Source organism: Corapipo altera, unplaced genomic scaffold (genome assembly GCF_003945725.1).
Source record: "Corapipo altera isolate COAL_440 unplaced genomic scaffold, ASM394572v1 60995, whole genome shotgun sequence".
Classification (NCBI taxonomy): Eukaryota; Metazoa; Chordata; class Aves; order Passeriformes; family Pipridae; genus Corapipo; species Corapipo altera.
Genome location: NW_020885121.1, coordinates 34,709 through 54,300, shown reverse-complemented (window position 1 = coordinate 54,300; position 19,592 = coordinate 34,709). Strand labels below are relative to the sequence as shown.

The 19,592-nt window shown below is 43.2% G+C and overlaps 2 protein-coding genes across 2 annotated transcripts in view; both read left to right on the top strand.

The window, feature by feature from the left end:
* The window catches only part of CCDC57 (coiled-coil domain containing 57), a gene marked incomplete at its 5' end in the record, with an annotated part of 33,749 nt that extends 27,156 nt beyond the window's left edge, over window positions 1-6,593 (top strand). The window contains one exon of the mRNA XM_027669972.1: window positions 5,486-6,593. Coding sequence (XP_027525773.1) covers window positions 5,486-5,709 — 224 coding nt within the window. The remainder of the gene's footprint in view (window positions 1-5,485) is intronic.
* A 2,795-nt stretch (window positions 6,594-9,388) lies between these two features.
* The window catches only part of FASN (fatty acid synthase), a 43,837-nt gene continuing 33,633 nt past the window's right edge, over window positions 9,389-19,592 (top strand). The window contains exons 1-5 of the mRNA XM_027669964.1: window positions 9,389-9,547; window positions 15,566-15,712; window positions 16,505-16,657; window positions 18,223-18,396; window positions 19,255-19,455. Coding sequence (XP_027525765.1) covers window positions 15,586-15,712; window positions 16,505-16,657; window positions 18,223-18,396; window positions 19,255-19,455 — 655 coding nt within the window. The 5' untranslated portion in view covers window positions 9,389-9,547; window positions 15,566-15,585. The remainder of the gene's footprint in view (window positions 9,548-15,565; window positions 15,713-16,504; window positions 16,658-18,222; window positions 18,397-19,254; window positions 19,456-19,592) is intronic.

Genomic DNA, 19,592 nt, shown 5'->3' with positions numbered 1-19,592 from the left:
AATTCAATCTTTTCCTGTTTAATTCCACTCACTTGAATTTAGTACATTCATCAAACACATGGTTAGATAGAACTGTCATTAAGACAAAGTGACTCGGAACTGGGCTTTCAGGTACAAGTGACACACACAGAGACTTGGAAGCTCAGTAACAAGAATGATTTCACAGAATCGTAGAATCAGCCGAGTTGGAAGGGACCTCTGAGATCATCAAGTCCAAACCTCAATCCACTAATGCTGTGGTTACTAGACTATGGCACTAAGTGCCACATCCAGTCTCATCTTAGAAACCTCCAGGGATGGAGAATCCACCACTTCCCTGGGCAGCCCATTCCAATGCCTGATTACCCTCTCTGTGAAGAATTTCTTTCTAATATCCAACCTAAATCTCCCCTGGCAGAGCTGAAGACCGAGCCCTCTTGTCTTACTGATGGTTGCCTGGGAAAACAGACCAACCCCCACCTGGCTACAACCTCCTATCAGGTACTTTTAGAGAGTGATGAGGTCTCCCCTGAGCCTCCTCTTCTCCAGGCTGAACAGCCCCAGCTCCCTCAGCCTCTCCTCATAGGACCTGTGCTCGAGTCCCTTCCCCAGCCTCGTTGCTCTTCTCTAGACCTGCTCCAGCACCTCAATGTCCTTCCTGAACTGAGGGGCCCAGTACTGGACACAGCACTCGAGGTGTGGCCTCACCAGTGCTGAGTCCAGGGGAAGAATCACTGCCTTGGACCTGCTGGCCACACTGTTCCTGATCCAGGCCAGGATCCATTTGCCTTCTTGGCCACCTGGGCACACTCTGGCTCCTGTTCAGTTTCCTGTCCATCCAAACTCCCAGTTCCCTTTCTGCCTGGCTGCTCTCCAGCCACTCTGTGCCCAGCCTGTAGCGCTGCCGGGGGTTGTTGTGGCCAAAGTGCAGGACCCGGCACTTGGCCTGGTTGAACCTCATCCCGTTGGAATCAGCCCAACTCTCCAGCCTGTCCAGGTCCCTCTGCAGAGCCCTCCTGCCTTCCAGCTGATTGACGCTCCCCCCCAACTTGGTATCATCTGCAAATTTGCTGATGGTGGACTCCATCCCCTCATCTAAATCATCAATAAAGATATTAAACAGAACTGGGCCCAACACTGATCCCTGGGGGACACCACTGGTGACCGGCTGCCAACTGGATGCAGCACCATTCACCATTTGCTACAGAGCAAGCAAGTTAGTTTGCTTATTCAAACTTTTTTATTCCAAGTTCACTCTGTCCAAATTTATTATATCAGTAGCTATGTTTTAGGGACATTTCTGGTGAAACAGAGAACTGTAGCACAAAAATGATTTTTCTGAACCTGTTAAACAGTTTGATTCATTTTTCTCATGTACAGAACAGAAATGGTTGGCATGTCAAGTAAGCCCTGAGATTTGCTCTGTTTCCAGCATATGCAATGACTCAATGCTCAGTGTGTTTTGAAGTGTTAATGACTACATCTTAATACTGAATTACTGGAGTAGACTGTTATAGACTTTATTTCACCATCAAATTCAGAACTTGTATAAACTTCCAAGCAAGTCAAAAGGCTATGAGATATTTTAATTTTCTCTCTCTTTACTCAACTTGCTAATTTTCAGTTTATATTGTAGAAATGAAATGGATTTAATAGCTATTATGTTAATTCTGTAGATAACTAGAGAGCAGGTATTTAGAAGGAACGTAGGTTCCTGCCAAATGTGTTTTTCTTGTTCCATATTATTAAAAGAAAAAGAACCTGCTACAGAGGTAGACAGGTACAAGCCATGATGATAATAAAAGGCGCCATAAGATACATAGGCTGTACTAGTAAGAAATACGCTTCTGTATTTCTTTCCTTTTTAAATGCTCTATGCCAGAGGCTGAGAGCAGGTGAAAGATTTTGGTTGGTGATCCACATCATGTGAGTCTTGAATGCCGATGACAAGCCACCCTCAAAGGAAAGTTGCTTATCAGATTAGTTGTCTGCTTTCCTCTGAAAATCATGGCACACATGTACAGCCAGGTGATCGGGTGATGTATGTCTGCTGCAAGTTTTCTCCATTCACCAGTGGGCTATTGGGCCTTTTTAGATTTCAGAGTAACTGTTAGGCAGGAGGAGGGGAAGCTTTGTAAAACATTTAGAAAACTGAAATTTATTTTCTTTGAGTAATTTAGCTTAATAAAGTTATTACTTGCTGTTGGAGACACTAGTTTTTTGGGGAAAAAAGGGCAAACATCACCTATTAAAGTTCAACTCTTAAGACTGCATTTAGCACAAAGCCAGTACTGTGAAGGGCCCTGTGTGGTACCATGTGAACAGATCAGTATCAGCTGTATCTCGTGGGGTCAGCAGAGGCTGGGGTCAGTGCAGAGGGAATAAGGGCGTAAGGCAAGCTGTGTTCTCATTAGACACTGGATTTATACACGTTTGGGGTAGATGAAACTTTGTATTTTCATGTCCCACTCTACATTTTGAGAACCCCACCTCCACAAGTACTCAGTATGTGTCCTCGGTTTACTAATTGGAGTTTACATTGTAGCCTAATAAAGAATAGGAATGAGCTGCTTTGAGGCAAAGTAACTTTTCTGGTTTGCTACTTGAGCTTAGGGGAGTTTCTTCTGCTATAATTCTCATTGTTACTTGCAAAGCTCTGTGGTCTGAAATGCCACACTTTATGGATCAAAAGTTATCTTAAGTGTTTCCACACTAGACAGAATTTCAACAGCTTTGACATCACTGACAGTTCTAAGAGCAATCCATCGGGGTAAAAAGCTGGCCAGAGAAAGAATCTGGTGAAATATTAACAAACAGAAAGAGTGCTCTGGCTCTGGCTTCATTCCGGCTCCAATCAGAGACAGACTCATGATCTCTTTTCTGCGTTACATAAAACTTCATCTTTGAAGTGTTTCACAAATATTAACTAATCTCCTAGTTACATTTTCTTCACTTACATGTTCTTCTCCTGAATAGGAACTTGTTTGAGTTGGTGTTCCTTCAGAAACACTGTTAGCCATAAGCAAATATCTAGTGACAAATTTGTTAAATGAAATTTTCCATCTGGGGAAATTTCAGTTTGCTCATAGAACATGTCTATATATATCTCTTTCATCCTGAGAAACAAGTTCTGTGAATATTAATTTCTGACCTAAGTTAACACACATCAAATTGAAGAGATGTTGAGCATTTCAATACACTAAACATTTAGTTCCATTTCCAAAAGCAGGTTAGGTGCTTAACTATGATCTTGCTAGCTCTGGTTGCCAAGGTCACTTCTGAAAGTAAGTTTCAGGCTTGTAAATTAGGTGTGTTTTTTCATTGGTGTGAAAACCAAGCTACTGCGTTCAAATTTTACTGTACAGTGCATATTCGTGCTGATCTTATTCAGGGTCCCTCACAGATGTGAACAGTCCCAAGCAGAACCAGCAATACTGTAAGGTCTTTATTCAGTATTCTCTTAGGATATTTCACTTTAAGTAGTATTTCTCATTCTGGGGTATTGATTCTTCATCTTTTTCCTTTTTTGGAAATGACCATACATTAGCACACATTTTTGGCAGTTCAAAACTTTTTAAAATAGCCTTATAGAATGCTCGTGTCCTGTGCTGTTGTTCCAAACACCTAAATTAGCCTTTACTAGTTACAACTGTAGTTTCTCTGTGAATGACAGGAGACAAGCATACAGAAGTCTTCAGAGGAAGGGATGCATGTGATGCATTGGTGTGTGGTCACTTTGCCTTTCGATTTACACAATTAGGGCGTCCCACATTAACTTCTGAAAATCATCCCCTTTATTGAATACAAAACACCCTTGAAAACTGAGTGAATATTTAAAAAAACAGACTGTCTGTAAGCAGTAAGTGTGTGCTATTTATGGATCTGCTCATTGCTGTTATTTAGATCACAAGTGCTAGGTAATATCATTCTGTTCCTGTTCTGCTGTTCCTGTTCAAGAAGATAATCCTTGAAGCAGTACCTTTCAGACACAGCTGCCTGTACTGTTCTAAATGGTTTATGTTGTGAAATTCTGCATTATTATCTGCCAGATGTGGTAGAGGTACTATAATGAATAAAGTCCATTTTCCAGGTAGGAAAATACACTCAAAGATCTTCATGAGTTCAAGCATGCTCTTCCATACCTTCTACATCTGTAGGAAGCCACTAGGTGGCAAGCTGGACAACAGGATTTCACATCCACAGTGCAAGAGCCCACTGAGTCTTTGCCACCTGTGATAACAAATGCCACTAAGCTGACTCCATGCAGAGATGACACACACGAGTGAACAGCTGGTTCAAGCTAAGCCTGAATATAAAAATTATTTTGAAAAATGTCATGTTTTGACACTAGCCACAGTGTCATGCTTTGCATAGAGCTATAAACCTTCAGTAGATCAATTCATTCCAGAATTCAGGAATATTTTTTATTTTCTTCCATGTTAAATTTTGTTTGGACTTTCTACCATGTCCAGTTGACTTTGAAAATTTACCTTCCCCTACTAATAACTTTTCTTTGTCCATTTGTGTGCCTTTTATTTTGCTCTGTGATTGAATAGTCTCTGGGACTGCAGCCTGTGGTGCTCATAATTTAAACTGGTACAGAATGCTGTAGTGTGTGTTATCCCAAGTATATTATGACTACTTCTCCTGTCTGCTTTGGCTCTTCATAGAAAATGTGACATCTTAGTGCCTTGAAAAATAAGGATTAAGTGGCTGGAGCCAAACACCTGTAAATATTACCTATAGCTTATAGTGAATACTTTGACCAGTTACACTTATCTTACCTAATGAAACCTGTGACAAGACTAAAGTTCAGTTAGTTGGACATAATGGTGTTCAGAGAATTATGTGAGAAGCTGCAGGATGGACTCCAGCTGATATTAGGACCAGTCCCACTGCTTCCCATCCAAAGATACTACTTTTTGAGTTAGTTCTCTCTATTACAGACAAGATATTTTAGACAACAAAATCAAAGATTTTCACAGTAAATGCCTTCCTCTATGAGAGAAGATTGAAAAAAAGCCCCAAAAGGTAATGGTAACAGTGCAGCTTTGTCAAGCCAACAGAATTGCCTCTGAGCCTTTTATATCATGCATACCTAAACATATTCTCTCACAATGGAGAGAAGGGTAAACTTGTAAAATGTGATGTTTAAAAACAGCTGAACAGATAGGTAGTGCTTAACTTCAACAGTCACACCAACCTCCCAGCTGTCTTCCTCTCTTAAGCAATCTGATGCTAATGGAGATGAACAGCTACAGATGGAGCGAGGATTGAGCAGGAGATGCTGATGTGTTACACCATCAGTAGAGCACACCTTAATGGACAGTTCTGGGCCTCCTATGTATCCTATGTACAGAAATTATTAATATAAGATTGTCACAATATGGCACTGTGGCAGCAGTATATTTAGAGGAAAAGAGTAAACCAGTTCTCTTCATCTATCCAGTCTCATAATTAAATACAAACATAACTACAAAGTATTTTTCTGTATTTTTTTGAGCAGTGGAATTGGAAGTTATACATTCAACCAAGCAATCTGAAGAATCTCAGCAAAATGTCAAAACCAAGGATAAACTTGAAGTGCCAGCTGGAGATTTGACAGTCAGAGGAACAAGGCTGGAAGTTCAGCAGAAGTTAAAATCCAGGAATTTATCTTGTGCTCATCCATTAAAACCAAAAATCTCTTCTAACATGGCAAAAATCCGCAACTATAATATTAAAGACTGATTTCTATGTTGGCAGCAGGTTCCAGACCTACAGTTGCTATTAATTTACTTTGAAGTCTCTAAATCAGATCTAAATATTTGCTTCATTTTTGTATGTTGAGTTATTTGCAGCCAGAAGGGAAAACAAATACCCCATTTCACACAGCGACCCCTGAAATAAAGGGTTAATGTGTGTACCTTATGAGATTACAGCCTTCACTGTTAATACTGATTTCTTTTAATTATATGTGTTAAATTTTGCTTGCATCATGGATTTAGAAATGCCCAGTTAACACACAGGTAAAGCCTTGTGCCTTCAGGCAGGGCTTCCAGGTCTTTAGCAAATTTTTTGTTGAGAAACTGTAGATGTGATTTAAGCTTAGCAGTGGGATGCCTCAACCTACTTGTTTTCTTCTAATTAACAATGCAACCGTTAATCCTGTGCAGCTATCTTTCTACTTGAAAGTAAAGGGGTTGAAAAGATTACACCTGAGTCTGTATTGTTTCTCATATTCTGTAGCTCCTCCCACTTGTTCAGACATAATGAGAGTATAAAATTAAATCTCTATTGTCACACTAGTAATTATATTTTTCCTTGACATGAGATTACATGGACATTAAAGCAGTGAAAAACACTGCTAATGAGTTAGAATCATACCCTCAGAATCATACCAGACGCACTGTAAGGTATAAGTCTTAAAACATAAAACTAAAAGAAACTTGAGTTAGTTGGGATGTAAGAAAGGATATCTCTGTAGCAATGAACACATCAGGACATTAAAACAAGTAATGAATGTATTTTTGTAACATTTCCAGTAATGCTGAGCTGTCTTGGGATATTACAGTGATGAACTTTACATAAAGGAAATACACTTGAAGAATTCAATGAAAAACTTTTTTTATGGAGTCTCTGTCTATGGAGATAATCAAAACCCAACTAGATGTGGTCCTGGACAGCCTGTTCCAGATGACCCTGGAGCTGAGGGCTTGGACTAGGTAATCTCTTACCTTCCAACGTAAGAGATTCTTTGAGTCTGTGAGTGGTATCACTGAAGTGAATAATACTTCTCAGTTGCTGCTAAACATATAAAATCTAAACAGGATAAATGAAGGAAGAGAACCTCTTACCCATGAGTTTCTTTTTTTTCTGTAGCGCTTTTCTTTTTAGAAATGCTTCTCTGGTACTCTTGCAAACAAGTGCTCTCCTCGGCATCTGACAAAGTGGTAGAAATCAGTTTGAGAATTTGAATAATTGTTTTCTACTACCTGCTGAAAATGTTTTGCTTTAGTGCAAAGGTGCTGTGATATTATGATCAGATGCTAAGTCTGCAATAAATTTCATGAGATGTTACCAAGCCAATATGAGGCCTGAGAGACCTTGTGAGTATCTTTCTAAATCTTTTTGTTACTCGAAAATCCTGTCATTGGATTCAACATTGTTCATGAGCCAGGACGACATGATGCATTCCCTTGAACCAGGCCCTGAATAAGCTCTTTCTGTAGCTCAAAGCATAGTGGTTTCTAACAAGTACAGGAATTTTGGCCCCGATCACACCAGTTAAAGCACTCACTGGTTATTTCTAGAACTCATTGTGTAAATTCTGAAGTTTTTAATAGCTGTAGATTAGCCTGAAAAGTTATTTTTATTTCCATGTTTAATAACTGTGGAGATGCACAATTGTTCAGTTGAATGAGATTCTGTGCATTTACAGGTGTTAAAAGCAGTGTAAAAGAGCAGTTTGTTCCTTAATCTTTGTAACACTGCATGTAAGCCTGGAAAACACTACTCTTTATTCCTTACATCATGGATTTAAGCTCATGGGCTGCAGACTTCAGAAATGCTTTTGTATAGGTTTCTATGCAGGTTTTTATGGGTTTTTTTGTTTGTTCGCTTGTTTGAGGGTTTTCTGAGGGTTTTTTTTTTCTTTTTTTGTGTGTGTTTTTTTGTGGTTGTTTGGTGGTGTGTCCCCCTTCCCCTGACCCCAGTAAGTCACCTGGCATGCCTGGTCATGCAGACCTCTTACCAGAAATGCAGCTTTAATACATTCAGTTTCCCTGAGAAACAGGTTTCCTTAAGTCAAGTGAAGATGATAGCTCTTGGGTGTTTAATTTTATTTTACTTGTGATAGAAAAAAAGAAGCAGTTAAATCACTGTACGTTTGTTTCAGAGTAACTGTAAGAACATACCCTGTATGGTGAAAATTAACAAAGTATGCATAATAATAAATAACATGACCATATTGCTTGGATCCTGCATGGGGAGGTTGTGCTAAGGGTGTACTGAATACAAGAGGAAAATTCTCATATATTATGATCAAAATATTTAATAAATTGGGCATTGATTCTTAAGAACCAGATGAGAAGAGTGGAAACAAGGTACTACTGTGGATACAAAGAAATGAGTGCCTACAGAAAAGAATTCAGGTTGATCAAAGAGTACTGAAAAGGTAAAAGAGTAAATTATTGATTTATCTTATCAAAGGGCTAAAAAACTGTTATGCTGAGGAATATATGGATAAAGGCAAAAGGTCTGCCCCGAGAAGGTCGGAATGGAGCTGTATTGCGAAGTGGCAGCGCAGGCGCCACTGGGAGCGGGACCTGTGCCCGGAGCCGGGTGTCCCCGGGACCAGGGGTGAGGCGGGGGCTTTCGGCGCTCGGGCCCGCGTTTGCTGACCGAAAGGCAGGAAGGATATTTTTGTGTTGGGAGTCGTAGGCAATAAAGAAGAAAACTGAAATTCGTTGACTCTTTGGCTTTAATTGAAGGTGTGTAAGTTACTGGGGAAGTGGATGAAAGGTGTCCGCACGCCGAGAGATCCGCCCCATTCCGTCGGTGGAAGAGGGGCGTACCGGGGCACGGCGAGGAGGGCCCGCCGCCTCCGGACCCGCTCTGCTGCCGCCAGTGAGGGCGGCGCGGCGGTCCCGAGCACGGGGCAGAGCATCCCTGGCCGGCGTGCCGGCTGCCCTGTGGTAACCCCGGCACCGCGCTCCGCTGGGGTGAACGACCGCCGCCGCCGGAGAGCAGCGGGCGCTGCTCGCTCTGTCGGCGGCCCCGAACGCCCCTCCGCCGTCACCACATCGCCTTATCGCCTATAGCAACGCCGCGCGGGCGCCGCGATTGGCAGGGCCGCGCCCCCGCCCCCGCGTCCCCGCCCCCGCATTGGGTGCCGGCCCGAGATTGCGCGTCCGGCCCCGCGTCCCTTTGTGCGGGTGCTGCGCGATCCGGACGCGCTTGGACCGGCGCCCGCCGAGCCTCCGCATCAATCGCCGAGCCACGGTGCCGGCGCGGCCGTAACGCTCTCACAGTGTGCACACTCGCGGGGAGGTGGGAGAGGGACACGAAGAGGTCCGCGCCCACGGTGGGTCGGCGCTGCCTCGCCCCCGGCCAGCCCAGCCCGAAGCCAGGCACCCCCGCAGCGCCCAGCCTTCCACGGCCTCCAGTGTGCGGGGCGGGGCGCGACAGCTTGGCCCGGTGCCTTGGGCACGGGGACCCGCCTGTGTCCGACCCGAGAACTGGTCAGGGCCCCCTCCTCCCGTGGAGCGACTCCGGCGGGCAGGGGTTGGCATCACCCCGGGTCCGACTCGGGGCGGCCCTGCCCCGGCTCTCATTGGACTGCGGCGAGGAGTAAACTGTCAGCCCATGTGGCGTGGCCGCCGGAGGTGGCGACTGCTTAAATAGCGGTGGGAGCTAGAGGGAGACAGTGAGGAGAGCGCGGAGTATCGGCCGTGCGCAGCTCGGCACCGGCCGCCGCAGCGTCCGCCCGCCGCAGCGTCCGCCCGCAGAGCCCGCCCCGCAGCATCCCGACCCCGCGCTGAGCTGACGCCAGAGTCTTACCGACACGAAGCCTTCCGCCCCTGTGCAGGTACTGGCGGGACGGTCGGCGGTGCGGTCAGGAAAGCGGCAGCCTCTGCTCCCGCCTCCGCGGGCCGCCGCGCCCGGCGGGTGCGCCAGGAAGGCTCCATCTTGCCCCCGACGCCGGGCGAGCGATGAGGGTCCGCGGGCTCGGCTGGGGTCCGCGGGCTCGGTCCGCGCGGTCGGAAGGTTCTGCTCCCCCGCCCCAGGGTCGCCGCGCTCTGTCGCTGCCGGCCGCTTTCTCGGGACCCAGCGCGGCCGTGCGGAGGAGAGTCCCCCGGCTCAGTGGCTGGTACCGCGCTGCAGCCTCCCGCTCCGCCCGCCCGGCGAGGTGGCTGCATTGTGGGGCTGGCGCTCGGCCATCTTGGCGGCGGGCGGGGACCGTGCCGCCGCCACCGCCGCGACCCTTCGCCGCCGGGCCGGGCGGGCTCGGGGACGCAGCCGAGCCCCCCAACCCTCGTGCGCGCCCGGCGGCAGCGAGAGGGGCCGCGCCTGCCGCGGGGCTGAGCCGCCCCGGCCCCGCGCTGCCGCAGCTCGAGCCCGGCACTGCCCCGAGCGGGCGTCGGGGCTGCACGGGCCGCGCGGCGGCGGCGCTTCGTTCTCCGCGAAGGCTCGGCCGTGGCAGGCTGAGCTCGCTCGCAAGGGAGGAGGTCGGCGTTCGGTATTGCGAAAGGACACTCGTCAGTAGGTACTGGGAATCCATCGCAAAAAAGGTGCCGCAGATAATGCTAAACTGTTTTTTACCACTTCGTTTTAAACCAGCCACCCACACAAAATAACTCGATGATCATACAGCGGTATGGATTTGATGCTGTGATTCTGTCAGGGATGTGATGATCGTCTTTTCTCTTCTGCTGTTTTTGCACCTGTTTGCTTTTTATTCCACATTCCTTCCTGTCATAGGGCCCTTTGAGATACTGAATGCATATTTTCCTAGCAAAGCTGTATTTGGATGCTTAAGTATAAACAGGTGGTATTAAGGCTGTGTAACTTAACTTGCATACTCCATCAGATCACCACTGGGAGCGTGTCTTGTCTTAAAAAACGGGAGAAAAAAACCTCAAGCCACAAGAGCACCTTTTCCTGAAGCCTCTACCCTTCTTGAAACAAAGTGAAAATAACAGAACATTGTGAGAGGCTGCATTTAGTAGGTGAATTCGGAGGATGAGGGCAGTTATGAACAGATGTTTTGCAGACATGGGACTAAGATTTTTAAACAAATCATTTTTGTTTAAGTGGTTCCCCATCATGCTTGGGAATCAGCCAAGCTGTGTTGATTGTATAAGCAAAATTAACTTTTCTCCAGTAACAGCTTTGAACCATATTGTGTTTTCCACTAAGTAGTAGCATTTTAAATATGAATGCACACTACCAGTTTTCATTTGTCTTGTGGTCAACAGGACAAATATAGCATTGAAACAGAAAGAGACATTTGAAAGGTCTTCGTTAAATTGACACTGTAGCACACAGAGTGATAGTAACCAAATGCTTTCAAAAAATGAAAACCAAACTGTGTTTGCCTCTATTTTGAGAAGGGTTTCTTCACTTGTAAAGAACTGTAATGTTCCTATGTAAGGACAGTTTTTATTACAAATTTTAGAAATTATAGAGATGAGGAAACCAGGGTTATGATGTAATCATACTGAGAAACAAAGCAAGCAATCCTTTTGTCAATATCTGTGCTGAAGAAAGCTGTGAAGGAGTCATGAGTGTTTCATTTTACAATAATGGGAGCTCCAAAAAAGAGGAAGATTTGGACTGTCTAGAAACAGTAGTTGAGCTGGCTTTAAGGATTCTGTCCCACCGTGATGACAGCCATCGAAATAACAGTGAAATAAATATTGTGCTCCTGTTTAGGAAAAGGATCTGTGTGCATCAGGGGTTTATTTGTTGTTTCTTTGCAAAAAGCTGTTTCTTCCCTTCCTCTCCCCTTCCTTTCCTCACCAAATCCTACGTGAACAAGTTACAGCAGAATAGGTTCTCTTTGGTGGTTGGCAAGTCAGGTATGAGCAGGAAGAAATTAGATTTTACCTTCATTTTTTTATTTTCTTTGTCTTTTGTTCTCATTTTCCTTATAAGCTTGCAAGCTTAATGGTCACACAGTTATTTCTGTAGGGAAACAGTAGATAAAATTATTATTAAAAAGTTGTATAGCTACCAGGCACGGTGGAAAACCCTGATTAATACTTTTTTTGATTGATATTTTGGTGCTGAATTAGGGAGGGACTGAAAAACGAATGTTTTAAATGCAATAGAGAACAGTATTTCAACTTAATAGTAGCTTTGATAATAGTATTACGATAACATGATGCCAGTAGTTATCCAATACGTAGAGAACCAGGTTAAGAAGGTATAACATGATTGGAGAAAGGAACTGGCACCAATAAACAAACCAACCTTGTCAAATGGCTAATGTGGGAGGTAGACCAGAGCACAGGTATAAAGTGATGAAAGTTGTTACTAGTCAGTAATACCAAAAGGGATTGTTAGTTATTACCAGTCACAAACCGAATGAGTCAGCAACACAATATAATTGCTAAAAAAGATTGTGTAAATCCAGTGAGATGGTAGCTTATGCTTTACTGAGGTGTCTCCTGGACTGATATTTTGGCAGTGGGGTGGGTTGTGGTGTGTGTTTGCTTCCCCTCAGTTAAAAATGCTAGCTGTCTGAGGAGAATTCACAGAACTCAATTTAAGCAAAAGCAGGGATAAACTGAGGAAAAAGGATGTTAGATGTCTGGTTGGATTCAGCAAAATACAGCCTTAAGAAATAGGAGACTCCTGTTTGTCCCTTTGTGTCTTCTTTGTCTCCTGTTTTAATCTGTTGCTTTTGAACACCTTGCTCATCCAAGGTAGCAGGAGCAGTCTGTTCTGTATGTTTGCTGCAGTCTAATCTTTTTTTAAAACAGCTGTAGAAATAATTTGCTTTCTTGATCTTTGCTATGCCCTATGCTTGAAAATCTGTCTATGTAGTGTCTTACTGTGTATAGTCTAAAAATGCTCTACAGCAAAAGTCTCTAATATAGTAAAACAATACAATACACCATTTCAGGTCAATGGCAAACAACTTTAAATTGGTTTAACTGCTTATTATCTGTCAAGGAAGACCGAAGACATTGTTGGTAGCTATAACAACTATTTTAATAACTGTTTAAACAGAGATGACTTAATATTCATGATTTTTCTTCTTACCACTCTTGTTTTCCAACAGCAGATCATCCCTTCTGTCTGCTACTAAATCTGTACTTTGTATCTTAGATGTACACTTTTGGAGCTCTTTGTGGCAAGTGTAAATGTTTCTGGTTCTTTGTGTGTTAAAATCTTTAAGTTGTGGCTCTTCTTACCCATTCACCCTGCTAAAATTAACTTCTTGGCTCTTGTTCTTCTGATTTTGATTACTGCAGCATCTTTTTATCCACCTCTGACACAGTCTTGCTCAACTACATTCATAACATGTTGGCCAAAATTGCTTTGCTTATGAATTCTGTTACTTCACTGTCTCAGAGGAACATTTTGTCAATTGGCCGTACCTGGATGGAGTTTTTCTGATACTCGAGGAAAAGATGTGAGATGAAAAGTAACAATCCCAGAAGTGTTCTCTCAGTCCCCTGAAATAGAAATTGTATTTATCTCCTTAGAGATCATCACCCAAAGAGCTGAGGTATAAAATTTAATTGTAATTAAATTATCATCCTGTATATTTCTTGTCTTAAGCTTGAATTGCTTTGTACATGAGATCTGTTTGTTCCCTGCCCCCAGCACAGAAATTCTGAATATGTAGCGGAGTTATTGCGCTTGATTGGGTTTTACAGGTACAGTGGTAAGGCCAGCAATACAACCGACTTACTAGTTTTATGTGAGTGGTGCTTCTCTTCAGCACAAAGTGGACTGAGCATGTTACTACCAACTTAAGTTTTGGGGACTAGTTTCTCAGTAAGGGCCTTGCTCAATTTGACCCTTAGCGTTTCCCTTTTTAAATGAACAACCAGAGTGGAATGGACCTTCTGTTGTTTGGGTGTTTAGCACAGGACCTAGAAATCCCAGATGTCCTTTTGGAAGTGCTTCTGTTTCTGCTCCCACAAGGAATGGACTGGGTGAGGTAACCATCCCTTCTGCCTCAGTGTTAGGTGTTGCATAATTCCACAGTTACTCCACAGATCTGAATCAAGATAATTGCTGAAGGAAAGAAGAAGGGTGAAAGAAATCAGGCAGGCTCTGTGGCGTTGTATTCTGGCAGAGCCAGAGCTCAGCTGAGCAGAGTGCTTTGCTTTCCTTCTGCACACCCCAGCGGTCTCTTCCAACTACAAGAAGGTGTTACGTTTTCTGAGCAATGTAATGTGTGGATGGAAGAGAGGCCCATTTCTTGCTCAAAAGCATTAGGAACTCCTGGAAGAGGCTGCAAAACAATGCCCAAATGAAACATCTTGGGTTGGAAAAACAGTTATGAAGTGCTCAACAGAGAGTACCCGTTAGTGCTGTATTTTGGAGAAAATGATCAAACCCCAGCACCACTTAAGCAAAGTGCCTACATGGCACCACGGAGCATAATACCTCATGGAAGTCAAACTTCAGCTCTCTCATAGCAAACTTTTTCTTTCAAAGTTAAGACAGACTTGTAGGTGTTTAAATACCTAGTTTTCTTTGTGGTTGTTACTTGTTTAAAATCCTACACATTAAAGAATATTTGGCCTCTACTTACCAGAAGGATTATTTAAGGAAGTACTGTGAATGCTTACTACCTCTTTGGTTCCTGCAACAACACTTTTATTTATTTTTATATTAACCCACTCCCATATATATATGGATATTTTCCCCTTCCCTCCCCTACTTTAATTTATCTACTTAGGATCTTAAATTGTAATTTGAATTTAACTGAAACGTCAGGTTAACTTACCTTCTCTCTGCTTAGTTGTTAATATATTTTTAGTGTAATAGAAAATAATGGAGTGTAATATATGAGCTATAATTTGGTGTTGTGGTCTGGTATAGGTGCCCTGCCATGCTGTGTTATGTCATTTTCTGGTTGTCATGTAGAAGCTGGTGGTTCTCAGAGAGAGGTTCTTTTGTGGTGTTTGAGATTGGGGTTTTTGTATGCAAATTTCTTGGGCTGAGCTTTTTCATCCCATCTGTAATCCAGATCTGTTCTGCCAAACCATAACTTAAAGCACCACCCTCTGTCATATGTAGTCAGTGCCACATTCCCAGTCCTCTAAATGTGCAGTGTGGCAGTGCAGCATCCAATTAGCAAACTCTTTAGATGTAAACTTACTTCTTTGATTTGGGCATTTAAAATTATGCTAAATTGTGCTGTAGTCTTTGTGCTCTGTGTTGGGTTTTCTCCCCTCTGTGTGGGCTTTTTCTTTTTAGTTGGTTGGGTTGGGTTTTTTTTTCTGGGCTTTTTTTGTTTGTTTGTTTTTGATGGGTCTTTTGCTTGCTTGGTGTTTTTTGGGGCAGTTGTTTAAGGTTGTGTTGTTTATTTTTGGGAGTTGGTTCTGTGGGATTTTTTATTTTTGTTTGTCTGGAGTTTCTTTTTCCCCCTCCAACAGATCTTTTGATTATTGATCCTTAAGTTAGCATTTACCTTTGGAATGATTGTAGAACTTGTTTTGCTACCTGTTAGGTTTGCCTTGTAATTATGTATTTTATTATGTACATTTCATAATTTCTCCACCCACCTCTGCTCCAGCATGTTAATCTTTCTTCTCTGCTGACTTCATAGAGGCTCTGCATTTAGTAGAGGTAGACTTACTCATTTTCTGGTTGTCATGTAGAAGCTGGTGGTTCTCAAAGAGCCTGATGTTCCTTCAGGATCAGTCTTCTCATCCTTGTCAACCTCGTGGATCTTATGGTCTGTTTGATTAGTCGGGATATAATTTTTTTTTTTTAATAGTAGAGACTCCATGGGCTGTTCTTGTGTGGGTGTTTCTCCTGCAAATACACTTGTTTGTCACAACATGTTAGGAACACTAGACACATATACTTTCCTCTGTGTGAAATCCTACTAGTCTTACTGCTTTATGCATCTCAGCAACAGGGAGAAGTTAAGCGATGGAGGACGTGGTGATTGCAGGCATAGCAGGAAAGCTGCCAGAATCTGAGAACTTGCAAGAGTTTTGGGAGAACCTGCTTAATGGAGTTGATATGGTCACAGAGGATGATCGGAGGTGGAAACCAGGTGAGTGCTTGTTGTCCCTCCTTTGGGAACCCTGGGTTCCGAGTGTTTTAGAGGAATTATCCTATGAAAAGAAAGGATTTATGAGATGCAAAACCCTGCCAGAGCTGAGCTAACTTCTGATATATCATCAAGAAATTCAAGAACAGAACACTTTTGTGAAGGTCTCTCGTAATCCGTTTTATAATGTCATGTCCCATGCAGTAGTACCTTATAAATTCTGTGTAGCTTACTTTCAAAAAAAAGAGCACTCTTGCCAGAGCAGCTAGGCAACATGAATCCTATACCTGCTGTCGATAACTGTGACAGTAAGATGACTCTGACATTTTTCTGGTTTCAGAAGTAGCACAGGGACTCCAGTGCTGTGATTTATGACTTTTCACAATGTTCTGTTTTGTGTGATTGTCCTTTTGAAGTGTTAGGCACATGTCTACCCAATTCAAGCTAGTGATTTACAGAAGTCAAAAACAGCTTTTGTTTTTCTTCTAGCTGGGGACCAACTGGAACCACTGATTTGAACACTATATGTACTTGGTACAACTTGCCAAAGCAAAAGTGTTTAAACTAGGTAGATGTCTTTTGCTGCTATATCCAGGAGAGTCTTAAAAATTACAATTGGTTTTGTTAATGCAGCATTCTCATTTCCAGATGAGGTGGGTCAGTAGATGCTCATGCAGCACTCTGGCTACTGCACAGGGCAGTGAGGTTTCCTTTGTAATCAGGAATCAACTGTGATCATTCCGTAACTGTCTCTCAGCTGTATTCTGTGACTCAGTGTTGAATTTTTCTTCTCAGGAATTTATGGACTGCCCAAGAGAAATGGAAAGCTCAAGGACATAAGCAAATTTGATGCATCTTTTTTTGGGGTTCATCCCAAACAAGCTCATACAATGGATCCTCAACTTCGCTTGCTGTTGGAAGTTTCGTATGAAGCTATTTTGGATGGAGGTGAGCAGATGAATGACTGAAGAGGGAGAATTATGCTTTGTTTTCTCTGTGCAACAGGTGTAGACATGCAGCTGTGTGATGAAAACTCTTAACGTGAGAAAGCCACCACATTAGAGAGGAGACCAAAGACCTAGTACAGGGGCTAGAACAAAGCTGTTTTCTCTGGAATGCAAACCAGGAAATCTGTGCTGACTGCCAGCAAATCTGTACCAGCATCATATGATACAACCAGTATGACAGAATCACTTGAACAGTCAGCAGTTCTAGAGCTTTTCTGTGTTTTGCTCTACCCTAGTATTCCATAAGAATTCCTTTGTAAGAGGCAAATTTGTAATGCAAAAGGAAGGTTACTTGGTTAGAATTCACATCCATAGTCTAAAAGAATGAAGATGGCCTGATGTATTCCTGTCCATTGACCAGGTTCATCTTTTTCTATAGAAAGTTTTCCCAGGAAGTGTGCTTTCAGAAAGAACAACCTCTCTCAAAACACTGGCAGTAATAGAAGAACTTTTGAGTTACTTATCCACAGAGCCAAGAAGTTTATTCTTCCTGTTAACCAGTTTCACATCAGAACATAAGAAGCACATGAGGGGAAAAGTTGGAACCACGTCACTAGTACTGACTAGTGATGGGTACAAATTGAAAGAGGGCGAATTTAGATTAGATAGCAGGAAGAAATTCTTTCCTGTGAGGGTGGTGAGATACTGGAACAAGTTGTCCAGGGAGGTTATGGATGCCCCAACCCTGGCAGTGTTCAAAGCCAGGTTGGATAAGGCCTTGAGCAACCTGATCTAGTGGGAGGTGTCCCTGCCCATAGCAGGGGGGGTTGAGACTAGGTGATCTTTAAAGTCCTTTCCAACCCTTGACATCCTATGATTGTATGACTTATTAAAATTAACTCTTGCTCCTCTGCTGCTGAGCCTCAGTCTGGAGACTGAATATTCTGTTTTTCTTCAGGACTCCTGAAGTACAGAGAAGAAGGAATAGAGATTTCTGCCAGTTGAGCTTGCTATGTGTTTTTTTAAGCAAAGTTGTTTCTTGTTCTGGTTGTTGGCTTTTTTTGTCTTTAAGAATTTTCATTTCTGTCGTGTACACCAGATCTGGGTGTTGTGTGTGGCTAGAGGTAGATATTGATGTGCTATTGATGTACTCACATGACACTCCAAGTGCTGTGATTTTTCTCCCCTTCATTCCGCTCCTTTTCTCTGTATTGGAAGTCGGCTGTTAGCTTCTCTCCATCAGCATTTTTGACTTTCATAGTCTATGCAACTTTTTTTACATGAGATTCTGGCAATGCCCAGCTGGGCTGAAAAGCTTTGTCAGGGTGTAATATGTTCTGATCAAAAGCCAATACCGAAGTTCTGATGGACTCTGAAGTAAGACTTGTAAGGTCTGCAGTTGAAACAGGTGAAAAGTTACTAAAGGTAGGGAACAATGCTGCAGGCCTGCTCGAAAAGGACAATAAATAGCATTTGGTGAACTGGTGCCGGTGTACCTGATATCTCCCCAGTTTGCCCCTCATTATAAGTTTGTTTACTGTAATCTACCTTCCGATGTCCCCATAGGTATTAATCCGGCCACCCTCCGTGGCACAGACACAGGTGTATGGATTGGTGCCAGCGGGTCAGAAGCTGCCGAAGCCCTTAGCCAAGATCCAGAAGAGCTTTTGGGATACAGTATGACTGGCTGCCAGCGTGCTATGCTTGCCAACAGGATTTCCTATTTCTTTGACTTTACAGGTTAGTGCCCCCCAAACCTGTTGATGCTGATCAGCAATTGCACTTTCAGCATGATTGTACCACAGTTGCTGTAGAGGAGTGGGATGGTTATGATGGCGTAGTCCCCTTTTGGAAAGAGAAAGTAGCATGTAACTGTTGTAAGGAGGCATATGAGAAGTAAAAAATATATTGTATCTTTAAGATAAGACTCACTGTAAGGCCTTGTAACTCAGCTACTGCTGCTGGGCATAGCTGGTGTTCACCTGAAAGATGGTCGTGTCAGGAGGCCTTCATAAAAAAGATCTAGGTCCTTTCTGACCTTTAGACTGCTATTTGGTATCAAGCTATGTAGAAGTCAGGTAGCCCAGAGACAAACTGACTGTACCAGTTGACTCCTTTTGAGTAAAGTGGAAGAAGTAGGAGAGCCACCAGAATGATGTGATTGAAGGCATAGACATGGCTCAATCCATATATGGTTTTGAAGAGAGTGGAGGGATGGGAATTGATTTGCAGAGCAGCAGAGAACAGAGATAATGGCAAGGGTAGCACCAGGAAGAGCATTCTATTGTTAGAATGGGGAATTAGATGAGACCTGTCTGTGAAGCTATAATCTCTTTTTGATGGAGAGACAGAATTTTAAAAAATGCCCTTAAGGCCAATCTGTTCATAATTTTTTCCCACCTTTCTCACGCGTTACCTAGTAAGCAGGCAGAGATGGTGGTTCTTGTCTCCCATTGCATCAAGTGTACCTGTTATATTCTGAAACAACTCTTACTTAACTTCATTTTAATATGTTTCTCTTGTGACCACATCCTGTAGTCTTTGGAGAACAATCTAGAAAATTAAGGGATTTTTTTTTTCCCTTTTCTGTTCCTTAAGGACCAAGCTTAACTATTGACACAGCCTGCTCCTCTAGTCTCGTCGCTCTGGAAAATGCTTTTAAGGCAATTCATCATGGACAGTGCAGTGCAGCCCTAGTAGGAGGGGTCAACCTCCTGCTGAAACCCAACACATCTGTGCAGTTCATGAAACTGGGTATGCTTAGTCCTGATGGTGCCTGCAAGGCTTTTGATGTTTCAGGTAAGGCATTAGTACACAAGCTTGTCACATTGCATGAGAGAAACTTATTGTGGAGTCTATGAGCAACTACTCTTTCGGTACAGCAAGGAGCTGGCCTCCTAGTTGTTCTGAGGTGCACTGTTTGGGACATACCCTGG